At 43.3% G+C, this 25,583-nt stretch overlaps 1 protein-coding gene across 1 annotated transcript; it reads right to left on the bottom strand.

Moving 5' to 3' along the window:
- Positions 1–24,102: 24,102 nt before the first annotated feature.
- Positions 24,103–25,101, bottom strand: LOC147622863 (microbial Terpene synthase-like protein 13). Its single transcript, XM_086822625.1, has one exon. It carries the CDS (start codon positions 25,099–25,101, stop codon positions 24,103–24,105), a length of 999 nt encoding a protein of 332 aa, XP_086678751.1.
- Between the last annotated feature and the right edge of the window lie 482 nt (positions 25,102–25,583).

The raw sequence follows: 25,583 nt of genomic DNA, 5'->3' as shown, positions 1-25,583 counted from the left end.
GTGGCTCACGCTGTGAACCATTTCTGCACTCACGCCTTAAGGGTTCACATCAAAAAAAAATTAAAAAAATAAAAATCGGTTCATGTCCTAAGTGTTTCACGGCGTGAACCCTTAAGTGTTTCACATCGTAAAACAGTCTCCACATGCAAAAAAAATAAATCAAATTTGATAAAATCTGTGAAGTCTGTTTCACGCAGTGAACTCCACCTTGCTAGTTCACGTTGTGAAAGGGGCCCATTGGCAAAAAAAAAAAAACCAGTCCTATTTGGAGGCATGTATCTCCTAAACCGTGAATCCCTTGAAGGCACTCCTAGTGCTCATCGAAAAGTCGACAACGAGCTCTTCGAAATTGGTCTTGACCGTCCGAGGACAAAATCAACCATTCTGGCCCCTCCGACCAGCAGCCTCAAAATTTGACCCAGAATCGAGGCAAAAAACGGTCCTTAAAGCATTAAAAATTGCCCAAAATGACATGAAAACGACGACTACTAACCATATTCGGCGGGCTACTTTTTGAGGGTCCAAACAACAAAATCATAAATGACTCAAAGAGACAAAGTTGTAGTACTCCAAAAATACTACAGCTCTCTCATACAAAGTTTTTTCAAATTCCTTTTGGTTCACCTTAAAAAAACGGGCTACAAAACAAGAAAAAAAATCTTGGAGAAAATTTTCATCTTAAGACAATGATGGAAAATAGGTTTTAGGATCTCCTCTTCCATCTAGGAAGCTACTAGCATGTACCTTTTCTGAAAAAATATCTCTAAGAGGTCGTTCATGTGCGTCTAGCGCCTAAGCTAATTAAGACAAACGGACTTGTTTGACCCAATGAAGGGTACGCCAGGCCTCCTGAGGCTGTAATGGGCTGTGAGAAAATCTAAAAAGAAAAAAAAATACATGTAGACTTGCTTATTAAGGAGCAATTGACAACGTCAAACATGGCAACGATAGAGAGACTACGTGGGCTGACACTCTCATTGAACCCAATGGCTAACATCTTCGAGCCATTGAGATCCATGCCGCAAATGTACCTCCCAATACCATTTGTCATGCCAAAACAATAAGAGTGTCATACTTTGGTCCTTTACCTAACATTCCACAAATCCTATAGGTATCAACCCCTAGATGCCCACACCTTGGAAATATTGACTAGTCTAGAAAGGGGGGTTGCCCAAGGACTAAGTGAGTCCCTATCCACAAGAGCACTCACATACGGCCTCAGTGAGTCATACAAAAATACGACCGTACAGATTTATAAAATTATGGGAAAATATGATGGAATGGCTGATCCTGTTCAATTCATACAAATATTTGAATAGCAATGCGAGGCCTTTGAAAATCCAAACTGCCCCACCAAGGTACATGCGTTGAACCTATGCTTAGTGGGAAAGGCTAGTCGATGGTTCATCCACATTGATGTCGACAATCAAGACAAACTTAATAACCTTGAAGTCGGCCTTTATCCATGGCTTTTCAAGACAAGGTGATCGGTGGAGTACATCGAGAGAACTCTATTCAATTGAGCGTAAACCAAACGAAACCATTAGAGACTTTATCCTTTGGATAAAACTCTTAGAATCACGATGTGAGTCATGGGAAACCTATGCAAGTTCCTCATCGAACTCTAACATCTTAGCAAGTGTGGGTACCCAAAATATTACTACAAGCACAAGGGTACTACCAAGGAAATACCAACGCTTTGATTTCCAAGAATATCAAAATGTCCCCTAAGCCTACACAAAGAAAGAAACCTCAGCTGCACCAATTTATAATGTTCATCAAAGATGGGTGCCTGTGCATGTGCTTCAACAACAAGGATACTCCGTTGGTAATCCCATCATATGGTTGCCAAAATCAAACAAAGTTAAGAAAGTCTCACCACCATCGACTTCAACCCAAATAGCTTCACCTAAAGTTTGACAAGAATGGAGGCCTAAGCAACACCAAGCAAGTCAGTCAACCACTCTCGTGCATTCACACCTACACAAGAGCTTATGTGTTCAAGTGTCGGGATCAATCCAACTGGCAAAATGGAACCACTCTAGCTGAGGATCTATCCAATGACTAGTGCCCATAGGTTCGCTCTGTAGTACTACAGTTCTACACCAAAGATGCTGTGGACAACACTCTCTCTCTTTCTATCTCTCTCTCTCTCTCTCTCTCTCTCTCTCTCTCTCTTAGACAGCAAGCATAAATGACACATAGAAGGAGACAATGTTCTTCTCTCTTAATTTAGATACAAAAAGATATAAGAAGATTTCCCTGTTGTCTCTTTCTTCCCCTCCTTCTATCCCCTTTCGTCTGTAGTAGTTACAAGGTGCCTTTAGACTGTTATGCTCAACTGTTACAAGATTGCATTACCACATAGTACAGTTACAACTACTCATATGATTACATAGGAGGGTGAGCATCCCGCCGCCAGACGTGTTATGTGCCTTCATGGCCGTTGAGGATCGTCTGGCAGCCATTAACGTATGTCCCACCAATCAGATGAACTATCCACACCTGGCACACCCGGTGGCTCGGCGGTCGGGGACAGCAGCTTCTACAGCTCCGAAGCTCTGGTACAATGGGGGTGGGGGTTCAGGATCTATAGGGGTATTCCAGGTAGATCTTCTAGTCTTCCTTCCATTCTCTTTGTGTACCTCTCTGCCAATCCTAGATCACAGCCCAGTACCCCTTGATGTTCATTGTGTTGAACATGATCAAAAACCCAGAGCGCATCAGTATGCTTGATTGTATAGCTCATGCTGCTTTGCAAGAATATGGCGGGGCTGACAGCTGGATGCTGTCTGATTGGGTCAGTTGCTCTGCAGAGATTGGTCATCTTCTTTGCTTGGCTCTGTAGGCAGCTGCTAACTGTCATTGTGTGAAGCAGCGCTAAAAGGCTGAGGGGATGTCCTAGCAGATGCACTGTCAATAACAGGAAGGTAATCATGAAGGAAATCTTTTATTTTTTCCTGATTGACAGGCACGATCAAATCATGCTGCTCATAGTCATCCCGAACCTTCTGTAGAGTGATTGTAGCATACTCCAAGTTGTGCTGCTGTTGCTAGACGTGCATTCTTTCTTTTGATTTTCTCTTCTCAGCAGCAAGGTGATTTGCTTCCACATTTCTCAATTGCTGTTGTAATGCAGTCACCTACTATTGGAAGAGATTGGGGGGTGTTCTCTATTTCATCTGATTCTTCAGCTCCAAGAGTTATCCATAGATGGATTGGCGTTTTCTATGTTCCTGCATGAGCTTGGTCTGCAATTGTTGGTGGTCGGCCACTATCTGGTCTGCAATTGTTGGTGGTCGGCCACTAGATGTGGTCTACCTTCCGCAATTGATTGTCTACCTTCTGCAATTGATTGTCCTTGTGTCATGTATCTTCTGATGTAGATCGATCAGCTACTTCCGTAGTGGTTGAGAAATTCGGACAGGGCCTTCCTGGGGTACAAGATGCTTGTCCAATTGCGTTTTAAGCTCAATGGCCTCTTTATGAGCGTGCTGCAACTTGTCCTTCATATCTGTATTCTCTTCTTTGAGTGAACAAAGCAACTGCAGCTTTCTCCCTGAGTTTGTTTCTATGGGGGGCTCCTGCAGTGGTCTTCTTCTTTTATGCCCGTGTTCTTGGCATGGGTTCCTCTCCCCTACTACCAATCTTTTAGCTCAATGTATTAGGCCTTCAAAAAGTATCCATCTTGGCATAGGTGGCCTATAGCACCTTCCTCATCGCTTTATACTCCTTCTGGCATTCCTTTGTTACAGTCTCATGGGCTACAGTCTCATTTTGCTGAATTGTCAGGTGCTGCTCTAAGATGAAGATCTGCTCCTTCAGCTAATTAGGGGTCATTGAGTCCATGGGAAGGAGTGATCTCAAGGCGAGCTGCCTCTTTGGTTTAGCTTGTTTTGCAATGGCTTCTTTCCTATTGCTACAGCTTGTTTTGTTTTGATGTGTTTAGCTTGGAGCTGTTGCTTGAGTTGCTGGATATCCATTTGCTGCTTGGCCAGTTACTGCTGAGTGTCTGAGCTATTGCGCCCAGCTCTGACGTAATAATGGTTTTCAGCATCTCTTTCAGTTTCTCTAGTTCAGCTTCATCAGTTGTAGTTCCATGTCCACCAGTTGCCTTTGTAGAGCTTGCTGATTATAGAGCTTCTGCCTCAAGTTAACTATTTGCTTCTGCAGTTCCTGCAGAGCTGCTGGTGGTGTTGTGTGTCAGTTGAGGTGGTTGTGGTTGCATTTCTGGTTTGGCCCTATTGCTATACTGCAGAGCTGCTGGTGGTGTTGTGTGTCAGTTGAGGTGGTTGTGGTTGCATTTCTGGTTTGGCCCTATTGCTATACTGCAGTTGTTGTTGGCTAGATCCTCGTAGGGTGGAGCCTTGTCCTCCTGATCCACCAGCACCATCCTTGTCGTTTGGAAGTATAGGAGGAGGCAGAGGCAAGTGGCAAGTGGGGGGTAGTAGTACCATGTAATTTTTCTACAGCTCGAGGTTGCTTTGCCAGTATGCCCTCTACATGTTTGCCATGTCCTATTCCCACTGGTTCATTACCTCTAGTTGCAATTCTACCACTACCAAGTCTTCATTTGCTACCTCGGCCTATTGGATTTGCAACTTCCCTCTGACTATTAGCAGTTCCTTGCGTGTGGTTTCTGCTGTAGTCTCCACATTTCTAATCATCTGTATAGCATGGTCATTGATTTTTGTGGCCCCTTTTCTTTTGCAGCTACCGCGGTCTTTTCTGCTTGAGTTAGCTTGTTGGTGGTGAACTCTGCTTTTTTGGCATGCAGTTCATCTAGGTCTAGCGCCATGCTAGTCTGCTTGGTTAAGCTATTTTAAGCAGTCGTCGTTTTCCCTAAGCTTGGCCGTTAAGGCTTGAATGTGGTTGTCAGCTTCAGCTTCCTTGGCTACTGGATCTTCATTCTCTAGATTTTTGAGCATACAATCTGTGACTGCTAGTGAGGACAGCACCTTGTGTGCATTCAAGCCTTCTTTGTGCTGCAGCGTGCTGAGGCAATCCCCTAAGGCAACAAAACTTGCCTGATTGGTGGGTCCCACTAACTAGCTCCACTGGGCATCCAAACCTCGTTTCATGATGTTTTCATATACAAGAATTTGGCTCTACTGATTGTGCTGAATTATCCCTGAGATCTTTAGCCCCCACCCATTTTGTGTGGCAATAGTCTATTGCCACCAGGATGTATTTATTTCCAGACTGCTTGGCAAGGGGTTTGAATGGTCTGATGGTGTCTGAACTTGCTGACACAGAGTAAATTAGTCCTAGGGCTTCTCTTTATATTGTGCTGTAATTTTTCTCTACTCGAGAAGGCCTCCTGCTAGCATAGTAGATGGGTCTGTACCATCCCTCCTCTCTCTGCTGCATCAGCACACTACTGCAGTGTCCGATGTATCCACAAACACATGGAAGGTCTTATCCCACTTTGGTGGTTGGATTACCAGAGCGCTTTGCAAGAATTCTCCTTAGGTCGTGGAATGCCTTTTGGTGTTCTTTAGTCCATCTGTATTCTGCCCCCTTTCTGGTGAGATCATAGAGTGGGTGTGCAATGTCTGCCAAGGTAGCAGAGGAATTTGTTGTGCCATTTGATCTGACCCAAGAATCTATTGAGCGCTTTCAGATTCTGAGGTGGTTGCAACTTTTGGATCATGCTGACCTTGGAGGGATCCATGGCAATGCCATCTTTGGACACAATGTGTCCTAGGAGGACTCCACTTGTAACTGCAAAAGCACTCTTGGCAGGATTCAGTTTCAGCTATGTCTATCGGCACCTTTCTAAGCATAACAGCAAGTGGTGCAAATGTTCCATCCTTTTGCCAAAAACACTAAAGTCATCAAAAAATACACGCATGAAGTCAGTGAGGTAATCATATTGGACCATGCACTGAAAGGTTTGCGGGTGCATTGTGGAGTCCAAATGCAAAGGCTCCCCATTCTGTGATGAATGCTGTTTTTTCCTTATCCTCTCCGATGCCATTCTGACTTGGTTATACCCACTGAAGCCATCTAAGAAGGATTACATTTCGTGTTCGGCCACTGCATCTAACATTGAGTCTGTGAAGGGCAGCGGAAAAGGGTCTGGTATAGTTGCAGCGTTCAGTTTCATGTAATCTACACAAACTCTCAGCTTCCCATTTTTCTTGGGCACAATTACAATCGGACTTAGCGAATGAGACTTCTCAATTGGATATATGAATCCCACTGTGCCAATAGCTTATCTATCTCTTCCTTTACCTATTTGGGATAGTTGGGGTTCATTCTGTATTTCTGCTGTCTGATCGGGAATGGCATCCTCCCTTAGGTTTATCTTATGGTGATAGAAGCTTGGACCTATGCCTGGCATGTCTGTGTATCTCCATGCACAGACATCCTTGTATTTGCATAACAACTCTTGGAGCTTGATCTTCATCTGTCCTTCTAGTTTAGCACTAACCTTGACAATTTTAGGTTGCTTTGCATTGCCCAGGTTGAGCTCTGTCAGTTCATCCTCCTGTACTCTGATGCATTTTTGTTGTTCCCTGTCCTTTCATCTTAAGGCTTCCATCCATTTCTTAACCCCCCTTGTTCTGATTGTTTATCCTCCTCTCACGTGTTTGCTCACTAGCCCTGTGTTGAGTTCGGGTTGTCTCCTCCTTGGTATCCACTGCCTCATCACAGATGTATGCACATTGAACATGTCTACTGTATATTTTGCCATTATTCCCTCCACGTCCAATTGAAATAATGAAATTAGCTTTGGATTTTCTATGATGATTCTTTCCTCCTCATCCTCTTCTATTCCATCGAACTAGTTCAATCCTTCTGCATCATGCAATGGTCTGACCGCCGGATCTATGTCCACCTTAGCTAGTGTGCTGACTCTAATATTCTTCTTTCCCCTCCTCATGGTGATGCTTTCTCTCAGCCATTCATGTTTGATTTTTCCATGTCTTATCCATGGTCTACCCAACAGCATGGGATATGATTCCGAGTTGTCCTCTATACGGAGTACCAAAAACACAATGGGGAAGTTGCATCCGGTTACAGTGATCTATTCTCCTCTCAAACAAGTCCGAGCAGCCTTACTCTGCTCTCTGATTGGCCATGTGCAGCAGGAAAGGAGCTGGGTGGAACTTGGTGATCCCTAATTCCCTGGCTATTGATTCCAGAAGTATGTTAACTCCTGACCCACCATCTACAATGGCTCCTCTGATTTCTTTTCCCCTCAAATGTATTGTTATTTGGGGCTCCACATTATCTACTTCTGGAACATCCTCTGTCTCCCCACTGTGCCTGAGATTCTACTTCTTTTGCTGTTGTGCTGATTCAGCTTCACTCTCTGAGTGGTTAGACTCTTCCATTTGTCCCTTGGGACTCAGTAGCTTCTTGATGAGCTTCCTGTAGCTAGGCACTAATGACAGAAGGTTATGTCTAGTTTCATGGTTTTGAGGTCCTCCCATAGGTCATACTACTCCTCATTGTTTAGTTTATTGCTTTGTTGGGAACTTTTCTTTTCTCTCCTCTCTCTTCCTTTGGCTTTTTCTGAGGACTCCGCCTCTTTTGAGTGTTGAGGTGCTGTTTTAGTCCCTTTTGGGGATACTTTCTTCCCTTGTTCCCTGATTTGTGTCCCGCACGAGGATCATCTTCTCACATCAAATTCTTCTGTATGAATGCTTCATTTTTGGGGTGCCCTTGGTCTTTACTTTATCTTAATCGGGTTGTGTGGTTTCTTTCCTGCCCTCTGCTGCATGTGCCTTTTCCTTTCCATTTTGGCTTTTGGTGACAACAACCACCATTGGAACCCATCATTGAACTATCTGATTTCTACCATATTCACAGCAGGTGCTAATGCTTCTTTCTGCTGAATCTCTAGAGTTTCCTTGAAGCTCCTGTTGATGTTTTAAGTATATCGCGGACATTCGATTTTCCTGTGTCCTGAATTCTGACAATAGTAGCACTAGAATGCATTCTACTGTTGTCCACCACCCCTTCCTCTGCCAAATGCTTAGCCATAGTAGGATCTCTGTGGTGTCAGCACAGCATCCCCCATTGGATCTTCTCCATCAACTGCATTCACTACTGTTGCTACCCGACTTCTTCCATTGTATCTGCAATTCTCTGTCAGATGCATGAAAGGTTGACAGAGGGCACATGTTGGCTGCATCTTGCATTCTTCTTTCAAATGCCCCTCATTTTTGTAGATTGGGCAGAACACACCAAGTTTTTAGTCTGACATGTTGGAGTGTTTGCTCGATCTTGGAGCCACCTTTTCAACAACCCTCTTGGCTAGGACATCCACCTTGTCCCTTTTGCGTTTTTGTTTACTTTTCTTGTTGCGCTTAACTTCCTCCTCAGCCCCTAACTCATTATCTGATTCCTCTGTGTGTCTGACTCACCCACTTGAATCGTTGTCTGATGAATTTTTCTTTTTGTTCTTTTTCTTCTTGGACTTCTTTTCCAAGCCCATGTTCCTCTCTGCCTTTTGGTTGCCTCAAGTGGTCCATCGAACCCTTGTAATGCAATGTCTGTTGTGCAGCCGATTGGTTTGATTCTCTTGTGTAGTCCATGCAAAAACCAATCCGCCAGGATAGCCTCAGATGACTTATCTTCATGGGTCAGTCTCGCACATAATGTGCGAAACTTTGTGGCATAATCATCCAACCAACACTGGTAGAGTGACTTCTGCCTCAGGATCCTAAGCTTATCTTGTTACAGCTCAGAAGGTGTTTTGACTGTTTCGAACCTTCTGAGGAATGCTTCCTTGAGTTCTTGGAATGTGGTGAAATGGTCGTGTGCATAATACTGGGACAACCAATCTGTAGGAATAACCCCAAGTGTGGCTTGAAACTAATCCCTCTTCCTTTCATTAGTTGCATTCCCCCGAGGATGGTTCACCCTCCACACTACTTTAAACTTTGTGACATGTGTGTCAGGATCCTCAGACTTTTTGCCCTTATATATTGGATACTTGTGGTTGCCTCCCTGATTGGATGCAAAGGTTGCACATTGCCTAGCCCGAGAGGAGCAGGCTGCTTGGGTAGTTGTTAGTGCAGGTTTTTGATTAGGAGTTGCCTCTCGCAAGGATTTGTGCAAGTGCTTGTTCTCTTGGCCGCCCAAAGCTTGCGCCAGAATGCCACACTGAGGGATGCACAGAGAGCCTGCTGTGTTTCTCCGAGCACTTCCTCTTCCCCAACAGGATCGCCAAAGTGTCGAGGGTCAATCCGACACTGGCAAGACGGAATCAGTCCAGTTGAGGATCCGTCAATGCCTAGTGCCCATAGGTTTGCTCTGTAGTAGTGCTACAGTTCTACACCAAAGATGCTGTAGACAACACTCTCTCTCTTTCTTTCTCTCTTTCTCTCTCTCTCTCTCTCTCAGACAGCATAAGCATAAATGACACACAGAAGGAGACAATGTTCTTCTCTCTTAATTCAGATACAAAAGATACAAGAAGATACAAGAAGATACCCCCTACTGTTGTCTCTTTCTTCCCCTACTTCTATCCCCTTTCATGTGCCGTTACAAGATGCCTTTAGGCTGTTATGCCCGACTATTACAAGATTGCATTACCAGACACTACAGTTACAATTACTCATATGATTACATAGTAGGGTGATCGTCCCACCGGACGTGTTCTGTGCCTTCATGGCCATTGAGGATCTTTTGGCGGCCATTGACGTATGTCCCACCAACCGGATGGACTGTCAACATCAAGAAACCCCAATGGTAACCAAACCAGCAGTCTTCCTACCACCTTGACAACATTTGAGCTAAAAATTCATGAACGAATTTCCACGTCTGCAAAATGGAGACTTATGAGCGCATTAAACAGAAACTCACAATGCTCACCTCTCTGGATGTGAAGCATAAGTGCAGAAGCTACGTGGCAGACATAAGAACCTACTCTCTCAAAAAGGAGAGTAGCTAGAAGAACCTACTGCTCGCAAGGTGATAGTTTTTTAAAAAAAGCACAAACACAAAGGAGTCACACATATGGCCTACCTAGAAGTGGTAGAATATCACAAGCAACTCCCAAGAATCTTCAATAGCCATTATATCTTGTTAAGCTTATCGTTTACTATTCTTTTAGCTATGTGAATGTAGCAGGAGTACATATCCATACTTATGCACTAGAGAACATTTGCACCAAAGCCTCACCATCAACAACTTCCAAGTACATCTTTGGATGGGGGGGACATGGTGGGCGAAAAGCTTGGTCAATGGTACAATCCATCGCCTGGAATTTTCCTTCAAATTACAAACCTATCCACCATCTTCACAAATAAATGATCTCCAATCCTTAGTAAAGATATCTATATTAGCCTCGCAAGTCGACACAATTCTTCCAATCCTCGCCAACAACCAGTGGCTACTTCAACACAAAAAGTAGTTCAATAAGAGTCTATATGACTCACTTCTTGTACTTCGTATATTTGCTTTTCATAAAAGCACTTAAATATATATAAAAGTAAGAAAAGCACATGGGAAGAAGCATGCGGGAACAAGTCCTACTCAACAACATTTAAAAAGAATCCTACAACACAAAGGGACTTCATTTCTTCAAATGATGAATGTCGCTTCAATGAATCAAATGAGGAATTAAGAATCACCATCTCGTTCTAATGATTATGTCTATGTTTCTCTATTAACATCTCTTAGCATGACCACTAACACAAATCACATGTAACCTTGCTTATGATTGCCAAACACAAAGTGAGCAAAAAACCAAAAAATAAAAAAATAAAAAAACATGCTCACACAAATATAAAAATGCAATCACTCACAAAAAACCCCACCCCCACCCCGTTAGGAATTCCTAATAAACCACTAACCTTTTCATTCACTAACTAGCTTTTCTTATTCCTTCTGGAGGAACAAATACAATGAAAGTTAATTCAACACGAGGACACGATCATCATCTATAAGCTTGTCAATTCTTCCCGCACAAAAGTCTTCAATGACACGATTCATGAGGACATGATCGCCATCAGAAAGGGGGAAATATTAACCCATTCCTAGGGTTAACAAGAGCTACTACCATTATCTTACATCAATAAGTTAAGGTAGATACACCAAAAGGTCACACATTCAAGATATAAAGCAATGATGTCCAAAGCTACAACTTGGACGAGTGCCCATAATGGTATGACAGGTGATTCCCACTTCAAGATCGTGTGGTAGCATGTATAGTAGGATGAAGTCCCAAGTGATGTACTTCATGGATATATTATGAGAGTAGTCATTGTAATAGCACTAGGTCTCTTAGGAGCCTAAAGTGCCCGGTCGGCCACAGTTTGAGTGTGAACACTTATGGCCATGTATATAAGTGAATTTCTCTCATAATACAAGATACTCTCCGATTGTGCAATTGAGTCTTGCTCTTGCTAATCCGCTTGCTAATCTCTATCCCTAATGCATGCTAATGAGTGTGTGTGAGTAAAGTGAGGTGAGAGGAGGGATGGGTACCTATAGTGCAACGCTCGTCGTTCGCGAGAGAGGCATGATGGAATTTCTTCTGAAGGAGTTATAGAGCTTGGAGAACTTAAGGGTTACGAGCTTGGCTATTGGAGAGATCCTCACGACATTTGCGGTTCACCAGGTAATCTCTTGTTGGGGGGTTAGGGTGAGCCATAACACTACCTTATAAGCTTATGCCTCATTTCCAAAAATCCCCCTCTTGTACACTCACTTGATATCATACTTTTTCTAAGAGTGAATCCCCCAAGTTAAGAGCAAGCTTACCATCTCATTATTGTTCTAAGTTGTTCTCTACATTATGTGGAATGAGTTTGCAATATCTCTGTTCTACTGAACATGTTGTCTATGTATCAGAGAGAGTGAGTGTGGATTGAGTCTACAGTATCTCTGTTCTACTGAAAATGTTGTCTATGTATGAGAGAGTGAGATAGTTAGTGAAAAGATGTAGTGAGAGTTAGAACTGAGAGAGTGAGAGTGAAGGTTTTCTCAGTAGTGTGGTGTTTTGTGTGTCAATGAAGAAAGTGCAAAGGAAGAGGAGGGCACTCATTGAGAATGTGGTAGAACTGCAGGGGCTGAGCAGGAAAGGCCATGATGGCTCTCAAAGAAGGAGGAAGCCCAACTCAGGAAGCGAAACATTAGAGTCGAGGAAGATGAACATGAAGAAGTGAACCTGGGGGATGACCAACAGACAAAAACAGTCAGAGTCAGCACACCAAGAGGAAGGCTCCTTGAATTTCTAAGGTCCTACAAAGATGTATTCACCTTGAAAGGGAATTGATCCTAGCTTCTACCAATATAAGACATGAAGGGGATTGATCCTAACTTCTACCAACATAAGATCAACTTAAAAGAGGATGTAACTCCTATTCAACAAAGAAAATATAGAATGAACCCCAATTACACTAAACAAGTGAAGGAGAATATTGATAAGCTGCTAAGAGTAGGGTTCATCTCTCAAGTGGATAGGGCACAATGGCTTTCACCAATAGTCATCATCTCGAAGAAGAATGCAACTTAGAAGAGGATGCAACTCCTATTCGACAAAGAAAATATAGAATGAACCCCAACTATGCCAAACAAGTGAAGGAGGATATTGATAAGCTGTTAAGACAGGGGTTCATCTATCTAGTGACAAGGCGGAATGCCTTTCACCAATAATCATCGTCTTGAAGAAGAATGGGAAGTTGAGGGTCTGCATCATTAACTACCAAAAGTTGAATGCTTCCACCACCATATCGGATCCGTTTTTGCTAGAGTTCGAGTTCACCATAAGGCACACCCTCGAAAACAAGCACGCAGTAGGTATGATGAGATGTTGCAATTTCTATCTGACTTGTCCTTTCCGGAGTACATGTCCCGAATGTGCACCTCTTTCTCATAGATGCAGAAAGACCTAGTTGGTACGATGAGATGCAGTAATTCCTATCTGGCTTGTCCTTTCCGGAGTACATGTCCAGAGATCAAAGGAAAAAGTTTATTCTCCAGAGCAAGTCATTTATGGTGTCAGCTCTACAAGATGGGAATTGATAAGATACTGAGAAGATGCATCCCCGAACATGAACAACACGTTGTTCTAGCAGAAGCGCACCAAGGAATAAATGGAGGGCACTTTTCCAGAGAAGTCACACGGGGTAGAAAGTGTTCCACAAGTAGAATTGTGGTGGCCGACTGCATTAAAAAACACGCACAAGTTTGGAAAGGAGTGGATATGTGCTAGAGGCTGGGACAACCGAGTGATGATGATGTAGACAGAATGCATCACAACCCAATATTGCACCTAAAGTCGTTCCAAAAGTGGGGTCTGGAATTTGTTGGCCCATTCAAAATCCACCAATAAAATCTTGAAGAGAATACTGGTTAAGACAATGAATGAGAATAGGAGACCGAATGGGACACAAAGCTGCACTCAACATTGTGGGTATTCCAAAAAATGTATAAGAATGCAATGGGACTTGAGCCTTTCAGCATGGTGTATGGATTGGAGGTAGTAGTGCCCAGAGAGTTCCTCACACAGACCCTTATGATAGGAGTAGAAGAAAGGCTATCTCTCACTACAACACAATGCTGCCATACACGCGTTTCATACACGCGATAAATTACGAGCGCGTGTATGGTCGCGTATGTATTTGAATAAAATCGGACGCGTGTATTTTTGCATTTAAATTTGCATGTATATTTGCATTTATCAGCGCGTGTATAAGAGCGTTTATATACACGCATGAATACACGCTATTATACACGTATTTATATACGCATTTATACACGCCTGGTAAAAAAAACTGAAAAAAAACTGAATTCTTTTACAAAATTAAGAACTATTTTCTTTAAACCATCTCATAGTATAGTACAGTATATATCATTACACAATCCCACTACATGCATTTACAACAATGATAAATCATGCATATGAGATGATAATTAAAAAACAACACATACAATAGAAATGTCATCAATTTAGAACGATACAGTGAGATGGATTGGTTATTAAGGTTCGATCTCATCTTCAATAAGATCCATCCTTGCCAAACGATCAACATCAATATCCATTTGATCAATTTGTAAGGCTACGATTAAATTTATTTCACTATCGATATTCTGTACTCCATTGACAATGGTATCGATGTCCTGATCATCCTCATCAACATCACCATCATCCTCAATGGTAGGGTCATTCTCATGATCATGAGAAATGGCACGCTCATTCTCATTATCATGATCATCTCTTATTTCTTGATCATCGATCACAACATCTTCATTGGCATGTTCGACATCATCTTCATTGCGGCTTGTTACATCCTCCATATGCTCCATATCAGTGAATGTATTATACATCACTTTGGAACGTGGTGCAATAGGGATGACGTACCACCATTCAATGTCATGCACCATTGGTAGATAGATAACCTACTCAAATACACATAGTACAGTAATTAGCATATCAAAAGTCAAGGGGTACGCGAGCTTAGATATATATGTACATGAAACACATTAGTAAAAAAATGCATACCTGCTCACATTGTTGTGGCAATACGAGCCTATCTTTCTTTGTTTGCCAAAACTTTGTAGAGTCAATAGTTACATAGCCACTTGCATGGCATTTTATCGTTGCATCAGGCCCTTTTTCCACCACGTTCATTTGCCATTTGACATCCAAAACATACACAAAGAAGCGATGAAAGTCAAGCCTAAATATGTCTTGGATTGTGCCACAATAATCATCCATTTTTCCATTAGCTCCCTCAAAGCTACTAATGACACCGCAATCTTGTGTATTCCTCTTTTCATCGATTCTTTGTGTTTGAAAATGCTTGCCTTCACACCATATAGCATTGAACATAGTGCACTGGACCAAAATAAAAGCAATATTTGTGTGAGCAATGTGAATAAATATTAAAAGCAAATCACTTACAACTAATGCAAAACATTAGTTCTATGTACCTTTAACATGCATCCTCGTGCATACTCCCATTCTTCCGCCGTGATATGCAGCCCCTCGTCGCTCTCTGCTCTCTCCATTTCCTCATGCAACCAATCAACATGGATATCATTCGGAAGTGTTGCTAGATGCTTAGGGTACGCCTTACGAGAGCCATGTTGCCTCCGAAAGAGAGCTCTTTCTGCTTGCCTTTTTGTCTTTGCATCCTCATATCTTGTAACCCATCTGCTCATCACATCACTATTAAGGATGCAAGTGAAATTGAGATCATCAATCAATGTTCTGTCAATTACTTTACTCTGTCCTTTTCCTTGAGGCACAATAGAGGTCATCCTCAAGTCCTCTTCATTGCTCCATAGTCGTGGCAAAGAGCTGTCCACCTGACCAAGAAATTTTGAAAAATATACAAGAGACTCTTGTATCAACCAACCCTCGGCCATGCTTCCTTCAGGCCTTGCACTTTGTCTCACAAAGTCTTTTAAGGTCTTCATGAAGCGCTCTAGGAAGAACATCCAACGTGCATGCACAGTAGGGGTGCAGGGCTATTGTCATCCCTTTCCCACTCATCTCTGACAATAGATCCCGAAGCTCCAGCATCATCTCGTCGATGCTTTGCGTGCTCTCGTCACGCGTAGGACACCATGTTAGGGTGTGGTACTGCATCCTGCTTCAATTAGAGTTTATATATTACAACTCTATTAATTTAATTTGGATACCATGAGTCATTTGAATACCATCAATTTACATCTGCTCACCTCTAAACATGTTTGATTCCATTCTCCATACATGGAGATGTGATTCAAGGTAATTCGACGTGATCGTACAATGCATTCTTGACATCGATTACACATACATTTGATCCGTTGTCCCAACCACACATCGCGATTACGATGACGTATTGTCTCATCTTCTCCAGAACTGCTTGAGGAGGTTGATGACATCCTATGCACAAACCAGAAAACACAAAATCATAATATGTTTTTAATGAAAGTATAGAAATCGCGTGTATTAACGCGGCTATTTCCTAGAAATTGCGTGTATTAACGCGGCTATTTCCTTAAAATCGCGTTATTAACGCGGCTACTTCCTAAAAATCGCGTGTATTAACGCGGGTAATTCTTGCAAAACGCGTGTATAAATGCAGCTAAATTGGCATACATGCGAATTTACACGCGTTTATAAACGCGAAGATCTGTTTAAACTAAAAATAGCCCGCCTTCCCCCAAATAAACATTTTGAACTAACAATACTGTTGTTTTTTATTTTCGCCTCTTCCAACAGTAACGAAACCTAAGTGCAAGGAGGGAGAAGAGAAGGAGCACACACGGGAGAAAGCCGACCAAGAAAGAAGACTCACTTTTTCAGAGGTGAGTCAGTTTGTCCTTTGCCTTGTCTCCTTCCTCAGATTTGTTTATGCTATTTTCTCTTTGCTTTTTGGGTTTGTCTCCGTCCTTTTGCTTCTGTGCACACGATTTTGGGTGAATGATTCTGACAGGGGCGACAGTGGGCCTTTTATAAGGACACATTGTCAGAGTCGGTCCTTTTCAAAAAAAATTTACGCAGGTCGCGTGTAGGAACGCGTGTAAAAACGCGTGTATCCTATTTGCACAGACTTTTCACGTGGATATACACGCGTTTTTGGACGGGTGGATACACACGTTTTTTGACGGGTGTATACACGCGTTTCCTGTGCCATCTGGTTTGCAGGCTGATAGATGACTTGAATAATGATATTTGTGTGAGTCAAGAGACAGCCCATGATGTACATGAAGATTATTTTTGCAGATTCTTTATGGATATTCCAGGTTCTTCATCCGATCCATTTGCGTACAGCAATTGGTTGATGGAGATGCTAAATCATTTTGGGCGCCATCCTGGTCCAGTTGAGCTTACAGAGTACATGTATGCCCATCCCCCTCCTGCCATGCCTGGTGTCTATACCCCTATCGCGAGTATCCAGGGCACTCTAGTGCCGTCTATGCCTACGAGTCCGACGAGACGGCATGCAGCTTCTCCTCTTCCACACCCACCGAGGAGACATACCTCGTCCCAGACACACTCACGCACACCCTCATAGCCACCATCACGTGCTCCCTCAGAGCCACCGTCACGTCAGGGCTCACAGCCATCGTCACGTAGACAATCCCCCAGTCGTGACTCCACCCGCAGTAGTAGGAAGAGTGGGAGTGGAGGATGCGGCGGGTGCTTTGGTGGGGGAGGTGGGGGAGGTAGTAGGGCACGCGGTGAGAGAGGAGATAGAGGGAGAAGAGTTAGAGGAGACAGTTCGGAAGAGGAGGAGATGAGAGAGGTTACGGGAGTGATCTGCTATGATGTGACGGATAGGGGCGGGATAGTGATGGATGCGAGGGGGGGAGAGGTAATGGAGTACATGCGTGGGGTAGTATCAAACTTGTATAGAAATTGTTTTATTAAATTTAAAGATCAAAATAGCCGATTAGTTGGGGAGGTGATAGAGGCTGTACATAGTCGGTACCGCAATCCCCCACATGCTACATTCTCGGATGTATGGGAAAGAACGCGAATAAGGGAGATCTTAAGTAATAAAAGATCTCACCTTAAAAAACTCGCGTACGATGATGGGCTAAATGTAGCTGCGGGTGGCTATCCTGCCGAGAAACCTGCCATGCGCACAAACGCGAGTGGAAGGAGGCAAAGAAACGAGCAGAGGGTGGCGTGAAGAGCAGGCAGCATGTGGAGGCACGACGGATCCAGATGGAGACCATTGGATCTTCGCATTTCGGATCTAGCGGTGTCGAGTCATGGGAGGCAGAGTTCGTAAGTATCTTGCCACTTTATTTGATTGTTTACTTAATTCATTGATTCTATGATTGTTTTAATCTTACAAATTGTGTTGATTATGATACAGCACGGGTTACGGGGAGGAAGCCCTCAACCCACGATACTACGTATGCTCACCGGCAAAGCAGACGTGACACGTGGGCCATCTTCAGAGCCGAGGGACGTATTACGGACGCGCAGTTTGAGATGGCCATGAGACCATACGGTCGACAGGTACTTGAAAACTCTAAACGAATGATTTTGGTTTATTGAATTACATATATATATACTTATATACTATATATTACTTGAACAGGCACAAGCTGGTGATGATCCACCCGCCACCACTGCAAAGGGTGGACGTGAGCACTACTCATCGGACATTCCGACCGATGTGAGCTCATCTGAGCATGGAGGGAGCACCGAGTCAGGTCTGAGTAGTACTCAGACTTATAGTATCACATTCCATATTGAGGATGTGGTTGTATATATTTTTTTGTAAACTGAAGCCATGGGCTCCTTCGAGATATGGACTCCTTCGAGATATGGACTCCCTTGTATATATTTTTTTGTAAACTGAAGCCATGGGCTCCTTCGAGATATGGACTCCCTTGTATATATGTGTGAAATTTTGATAGTAATATTGAATCGTGAATCGATAGTATTACATTCATGTCTGTCTTGAATTGTGTATTGACAATGTATGCATTCATGCCGTTCTTGTCTTAATCTTCCTCGTGGATATGTCCTTCGTGGATATGTTCTTCCTCGTGGATATGTTCTTCGTGGATGGTCTAATGCATCAAAAAAAAAAATTCAGAGAGTGTTATTAGGTGCTGGAATGCTGGAACAGCATTTAGGCACCAAATAGCACTCTCTGGATTTTTTTTTTTGCTCTCAGTTCGCGTGTATAGACGCGTCAAAACTGCTAAAGATGCGTGTATATACGCAGAAAACCTGTAAAATACGCGTGTGTAGACGCCTCAAATCTGTAAAATACGCGTGTATAGATGCATCAAATCTGAGAAATACGCGTGTATAAGTGCATCTAAAGTTAAAAAACGCGTGTATAGACGCTTGTATCAATGCGTCTAAATGCATCATAACTGACAGAGAGCATGTATACACGCGTGTATGAGTGCGTCTGGGCACTGCTATACACGCGCTTTTACACGCATGTCTCTGGCCGCGATTATACACGCGCTGATACAGGGTCCGCTACTTTTCCTCACAAGTCATTTTTAGCGACTACGAACGCGGGTATGAGCCCGATCCCTTGTAGTGTCTGAAATAATAAAAGGTGCACATGATTGAGAAACTCCATAAGTTGGATAAAAGGAGATTGTAGAGTGCATAGACTGCCAAGGACTCGCACGAGGACGAGGACGAGGATGAGGAAGAGGAAGGGGAGGAGGAAGGACCTTCACTTTCCATAACTGTGAGAAGCCATGACACATCGCTAGAGATTACTACAGCAAACCAAATGAAGAAGGATTGACATCGGTAAATTTCATGTGGAGACTCCTAAGAAAGAGGAGTCATGACTCCTAAGGAAGAGGAGTCATGACATCTTTTCTGAGAGAGAAAGAGAGAGAAACCCCACAACCCAATGTAACCTACCCCAATATAGTAAAACCACCTCTCTGAGCCACCGATGATGTATGCCATGTGGTAGATGTATGTGTGAGCACTTTGGTCAAGGTCACGGGCACTTGTAGTAGCCTTAGACACATAGAGAGAGAGAGTGTCAAGGACTATGAGCTAGGGACTTGAGGCACTGGTCGCGGGCTACCAAGTAAGAGGGAAACTTGGTATAGGGTCGAGGTGTGCTAGAATTATTCACTTGAGGAAAGGTGTTGAAATATGCAAGTGAATGGGTGTGTGCGGGAACAAGCCCTTAGCACGAGACTATAAAAGGGAGTCTGTAATTGAGTGGGTAGCAATGAAAAGGTGAGAAGAATCTACTGATGAGAGAATCAAGGGTAGCATGAGTGAATATAGGGGTGTGGAAAAATTCTAGGAAAAAGTGTCCCCAGCAGATGGAGAGGAGGTGACACAAATCAAGGAGAAATCAGTGGGATTAGATGCTTGGTATCTTGTGGATGTAAAACCTATAAATTGAGGCATTGGCCTAATGCAAAATTGTTGGTTTTTGAGTACCCATGCCTGCATTAAGCTATTAGATTAATTATGCCCTAATCTCATCTTAATCACCTCTCCTCTTAACTACATGCTAATTATGTTTATTCTTGTGTTTGATCCACCATAGCCCACTCTTGCTTGCATTTTCAACTCCCTTGCCACTGTCTGCCCTCTGATCTTGATGGTCACTCAGGAATTGACGTGTCACAGTCCGGGACCGTTTCCACATTCCTGCATTCTGTTTGCCAAATTTTTTAGTTTCTGCAAGGGCATTAGCACTAGTTTCTCATTTGGTACTATGGCATGAAGCAACTTTTTCTTGTAATTGGGAACCAAATTCAACACTCTGTCTAGTGTGATGTTTAGTTTCATCTTGCTCAGATCCTCCCATAGGCCGTATTCCTTCATAGAGTTGTTGCTTTTTCCCTTGTCAGTGGGCATACCTTAGCCTTTGTACATTCACCCTTCTTTTTTCTTTGCTTCCCTTTCCTTTTCTTGACTTTCCCTTGTTAGTTTTCCTATCTAGATTCCTTCCATGTTCTTTCTCTTCGCAACACTTCCACTACTCTGGGCTATAATCGGCTCGAGTTGACACTTCGACATCCTTTCTTCAGTTGCTCTACCATTGCACACCAGCTTCTTTCCTGCTCCAATTTCTTCCTCTTTCTTGACTAGGGTTATCTTGTCTGAATTTTCCTCAGAATGATCTCCCAGGAGCTTGTTCGCTCCATCCCTTGTGCACTTTGCACCAACTTGGTGATTTGTTCACAAACTCTCTGCTCTTTTGCCAATTGTTCTAGCTTCTGTTTCTATTCTATCTCGGTGTTCGTGCCCGTCGACATCTTGAAAAGCCTTTGTGAGCTTGTCACAACCATCACCTTTGGTGGATTTTCTTATTCTTCACCTGCCCCATAGTCCACTTTTACCATGTTTACACCTGCATCACCTCTTGCTTGATTTGCCTCCCTTTTCAGCATTGCCTCTTGAAATTCTTATTGATGGCACTGCAATATGGGGCAATCATTTTGTTTATGTCCTAGACCATTATAGTAGAAAGAGGCTCCCCTTGGCTCAAATCTTCCACCTCCTCTTCTATACGGAATGTTGAGTTGAGGTCATGTGGCGACTTGGTTGATGGTTGGGAGGCTTGCTGTGTCCTCCGGCAATCTTGGCTAGGGCGGGCCTTTAGTTCTTCCTAAACATTTATTGTCTGCTTCTTGTCTTTCTTTTTCTAGGGCTTTTACTCTTCGGCATCTGACTCCTAGCTTGATTCTGATTCTGAAGGTGTCTTCTTTGGAATCCCATTCGGAAGTTCGTTCCTCCTCCTCCTTCCTTTTGTCCTTCTTCTTCTTGGGGTCTTTGCATGTTTGCTTCAAGATCCCCTCAGCTCTGGTTACTCCTGCCACCACTTGTTCAAAGGTGAAGGCATCCAAGGCATGTGAGTCCAATGTTGTGTGGAGCTTTTCCCTCAATCCTCTCATAAACCATTGGCTCAACATGGCTGGAACAGGTCAGTTGGGCTGATACAGGCACATTATTAGTGCTCGAAATTCAGTTGCATAGTCCTCTATTGGCCTCTTCTTCTGAGTTAGCCTCTATAACTTTTCTAGCACTTCTGTTATGGTCTTGTCTTTCCCAAATCTTTTCAGGAAGTCTTTCTTCAAATCTTTAAACATCTAGAAGTGCTCCATCCCATATTGTGCATAGCAGTTGGTGGCCTTGCCACCTAATGTTGTCACAAAATACTCTGCCTTTTGCGACAACAACGGAGCTCTAGTGGCTAGGAATGTGGTTTCGAAGGAAAATTCGTGGACATCTGGATCCTCCTTGCTCTTACCCTGGAACTTAGGGTACTTGAGAGACATCCTTCCCACAGCTTCTGGTTCTTCTTCTTCTTGAGCTTCCTACCTCTTGTTTTGTGGCTCCTAGTAATCTCCTTCTTAATTTCTGGGTGGTTCTTGAATCTGTCATTCCAGCTGGTGTGGTTCCTGAATCTATTCATTGTAGCTGGTGTGGAATCCCTTCTAGGAGTCTTCTTGAACAATGCAATCATCCTTCATGTTTTGCAGCTTCGACTTGTCTGTGTGGTGGTGGTGCCACATTGCTCTATTTGAGCTACCTTCATTCTCCATTGTACTCCATTGTACTCTTATGACTCTCTCATGAACATTCCTGACACACTAGTATGCATGCACTTTCTTTCGAGATCTATTTCAACTAGCTTCATTCTACTGACTCATTGTGTAGGACTGCTGATGACTAGTCTCTATCTTCCTACTCCCTTACCTCGCATACCAGTTTCTCGACAAAATCGCCAAAAGTGTTGGAGTCCGGTCAACGCCTGGCACTTATATGGCTTGAGACCACCTAGTCAGCTCAGGAGAAGCAGCCACCAATGAAGTTGTCTAATGCAATAAGCTAATGCTAGGATGTTGAGCTACATGTCTACCTAAGTGTGGGGATATTACTTATGACTGCAAAGAAAATTAGTTCATAAGATTGTCCTGAATCTAGATAGTAATCCACATTCAGACCAAGCTTAACACAAGATTGAATATTGAATAGATAGAGACGAGTAGAGAGAGAAACAACACTAAGACGACAAAGACCAATCCATGTGTCATTCTTGAGTAATAACAATATAGTACAATGCCTTAGCAAGAACTCTGCTCATGAATTGCTCACTCAACTCTGTTGTACCCCTATTTGGTATTGTTTCTCTCCTTTGGGCCCAAGTAGACCCGACATGAGTCTTCACCTATCTCGACAAGAATGCAATCCTTCCCTACAGTCTCAGTGGGGTAGACCAAGTCTCTTCCTACCTCTTTTTCCCCTTATCCCACTAATCCCCTTTTTCCTTACAACTACACGGGTACTACCCGTTTTTCAAGAAGCTGTTACATGTTCATTTACAAAACAAGAAGGCTCAGTTTGTTATGCAATGGTTATTTCGGACGGCGATCTGGGCGGTGGGGCAAATTGGGGTGATTGGCCCGCCAATAGCTCGTGTTCCTCATCCCCGTAGAACTTAGCATGCCGACACTATGTACACTTCCTAGGTGCTAGCATTAGACATGCACTAGTAGATTTTGATGTCTATGAGACTGTTGTCGATTTAACATTAAATGGAAGACTTAGAAGTTTAAAATCTAAAGGTACACACTAAATGGAAGAATTAGAAGTTTAAAATCTAACGGCGGTGATTGGAAAAAGACAAGATGATCAGCTTTTATGCTTTGTAAGTTTTCTAATTTATTATGATTTGTGAGTGCAAAACAAATCTGGCGCCACTTTCTAGTGATGCATGTCTATGAAAATCTCAATTTGACTCATATGTGCATGTCTAAAAAAGGTGACTTTTTGGGGACTGCATGCATGTGAACTTTTAAAAAAAAGTCTTTTTTGACTACTTTTGCATGCTTTAGGGAAGGTTTGAGGTCTTTAAATCGACGTTGAAAGAGTTTTGTAGCCATGCATGTTTAACAAGTGTTGAAGTAAGATAAGAGCGTGATATTAATTTCCTCCAAGTATAAACTAAAGAAGGATGATTACCAAATTATGGTGAACCCAAGATGACCACAATATGCATTGTGGAGGTCAATGGGTGCAATAAGACATGAAGTCTTAGACTTTTACATATTTTGATTTGAAATTGAGATAAATTGGTGTGTTGTCATCATCGTAATAAACAGCCATTCAAGCACCTCCTGCTATCATTCTAGTCATTTGTTTAGAGGACAAATCCCTCATTGTTACTCTTGCCCCCAAGGACAGCAAAAAAGCATAAATCACATCTTACAATTCCTTGGGTTAGTGTACACCAATGCGTGAAAAATGCGTCTTAGCTAACACTTGGGCTGGTTAGAAATCCAAAATGGCTGATTGCAATTTAAGGAAGAAAGAATAAATGCTGGTTGTAAATCACAAGAAAATAGTGCTAAAAGCCAAAACAAAAGGTTTACATCTCTAAATTTCCAAAGGGAAAGTATGTGAAAAGGAAATATATATGTTTTGTAAATTATTTTTTTCGCACACACTGGTGCACACATAGGCATCTGCCGAGCAGAAGGATGGGCACCGATGGGGGCCTAGCGGCCTCTCACAATTTTGCAAGCTTGTGGAAGGTGTCACACACACACACACACACTAAGTGCCCCTCTCTCTTTCTCTCACACACACACGAAGTGGACACATTACTTCAAAGAGACTAATAAAAGGTTACTTTCAAGAATGAGCAAAAGACGTTCCCTATGGCCACAACATCGCTAGTTGAAGCCTCGAGAGACATGAATAGGCAGGCCGCCGTCGCTGGCCACCGAGAGCACAACGCCTTGTGGGGAGCAGGTGTGCGAATAGCGGGCTGTCTTAAGGGACCATTCTACGTTGCCCGACAACCATAAGGCCAGGCCCCGCAGGTAGGCTTGCACACCAGGCTTGTCAATGAGCTTGGACCTCTCTACCTCTCCCATCAGCTGCACACACAACTTGTCCACCTTTTCCACCATGATCAGCGCTTCCGCCGTCGCGTCTGCATACGTGAATTCCGACTGTTCCACTGCGCTCGCCCGCGCAATTACAGAAGGCAGGTTGAAGTAGTCCTTATAGACATTCTCAGCTAGAGAAGAAAACAAGTCATTGGAGAGGGCTATGTGATCCACCACTGCATCGTGTAGACGCAACAACAGCTCGCTGCTCACCGTCTCGTCATCGAGCTCAATGCCGAGCCCGTATTCGATGAGAATTAGGCAAGGCAAGACAAGCGAGGTTTGTCTACGCAGCCCGTTGATGTACTCATCGACGTCCGGCAAGCGGCCCGCCTTCCGGTAGTGAGCTTGAAGTCTGTTAGCATTGAGGTGGTCTTTCATTGCCACCATGAACCTAGCCTGCATTTTGGGAGGCATGTCCTTGGACATGTCCTTCCAGATGTCATGCAGGGCAGCTAGTCCTTTGGTGGTGTGATCAAGGGGTAGCTTGCGGCCCTCGTAGCATGCGAGGATGAGATCGTGACGTTGCCAGACATGGTCCGTTTCGCAGCCGCGCGTTGCTGGGTCATCATCGTCGGTGTCGGAGACGAAGAACCATGTGAGAAGCTTTACCAGCAGAACCACACGGGGAGTTATGCAATGTGCGTAAGCGAGGCTGCCGATCAAGGGGAAGGAGCAACGGAGCCAGAATTGCGCCGCGGCGGCGGAAGCAGGTGCAGTGAAAGCTAAGATCCAGGGCTCGCACTCAGCTTTGATTTTCTCATAGTCAGGATGTAACATGGGCTTGAAAGAGCAAGAAGGGACCTTGAATGCTTTGTTGAGCTCCATGAGAGAGATAGTGAGTTAAGTCCTGCTTCGGTGTTTTCAGGGACTTTGGAAGTCCACCTCACTCAACTTGCTTGCCACAAACATTATTCATATCTCAAGTTTTGACTTTGATTTGCTCCATATTGCCCACCTCACTCAACTTGCTTGCCACAAACATTATTCATATCTTAAGTTTTGACTTTGATTTGCTCCATATTGCCAACTTGTGGTGGCAACTTCATATTTTATACTCTCCATGTGTGACAAGCAGGGCTTGGAAGTCCACCCCACTCAACTTGCTTGCCACAAACATTATTCATATCTCAAGTTTTAGACTTTGATTTGCCTCCAGTGGCAACTTCATATTTTATACTCTCCATGTGTGACAAGCAAGGCTTGGAAATCCACCTCACTCAACTTGCTTGCTACTACAAACATTATTCATATCTCAAGTT

Source organism: Cibotium barometz, chromosome 28 (genome assembly GCF_041138505.1).
Source record: "Cibotium barometz isolate CiBa-2024 chromosome 28, ASM4113850v1, whole genome shotgun sequence".
NCBI classification, from domain to species: Eukaryota; Viridiplantae; Streptophyta; class Polypodiopsida; order Cyatheales; family Cibotiaceae; genus Cibotium; species Cibotium barometz.
Note: the sequence above shows the minus strand (reverse complement) of the source record. Positions and strands in the feature narration are given on the sequence as shown.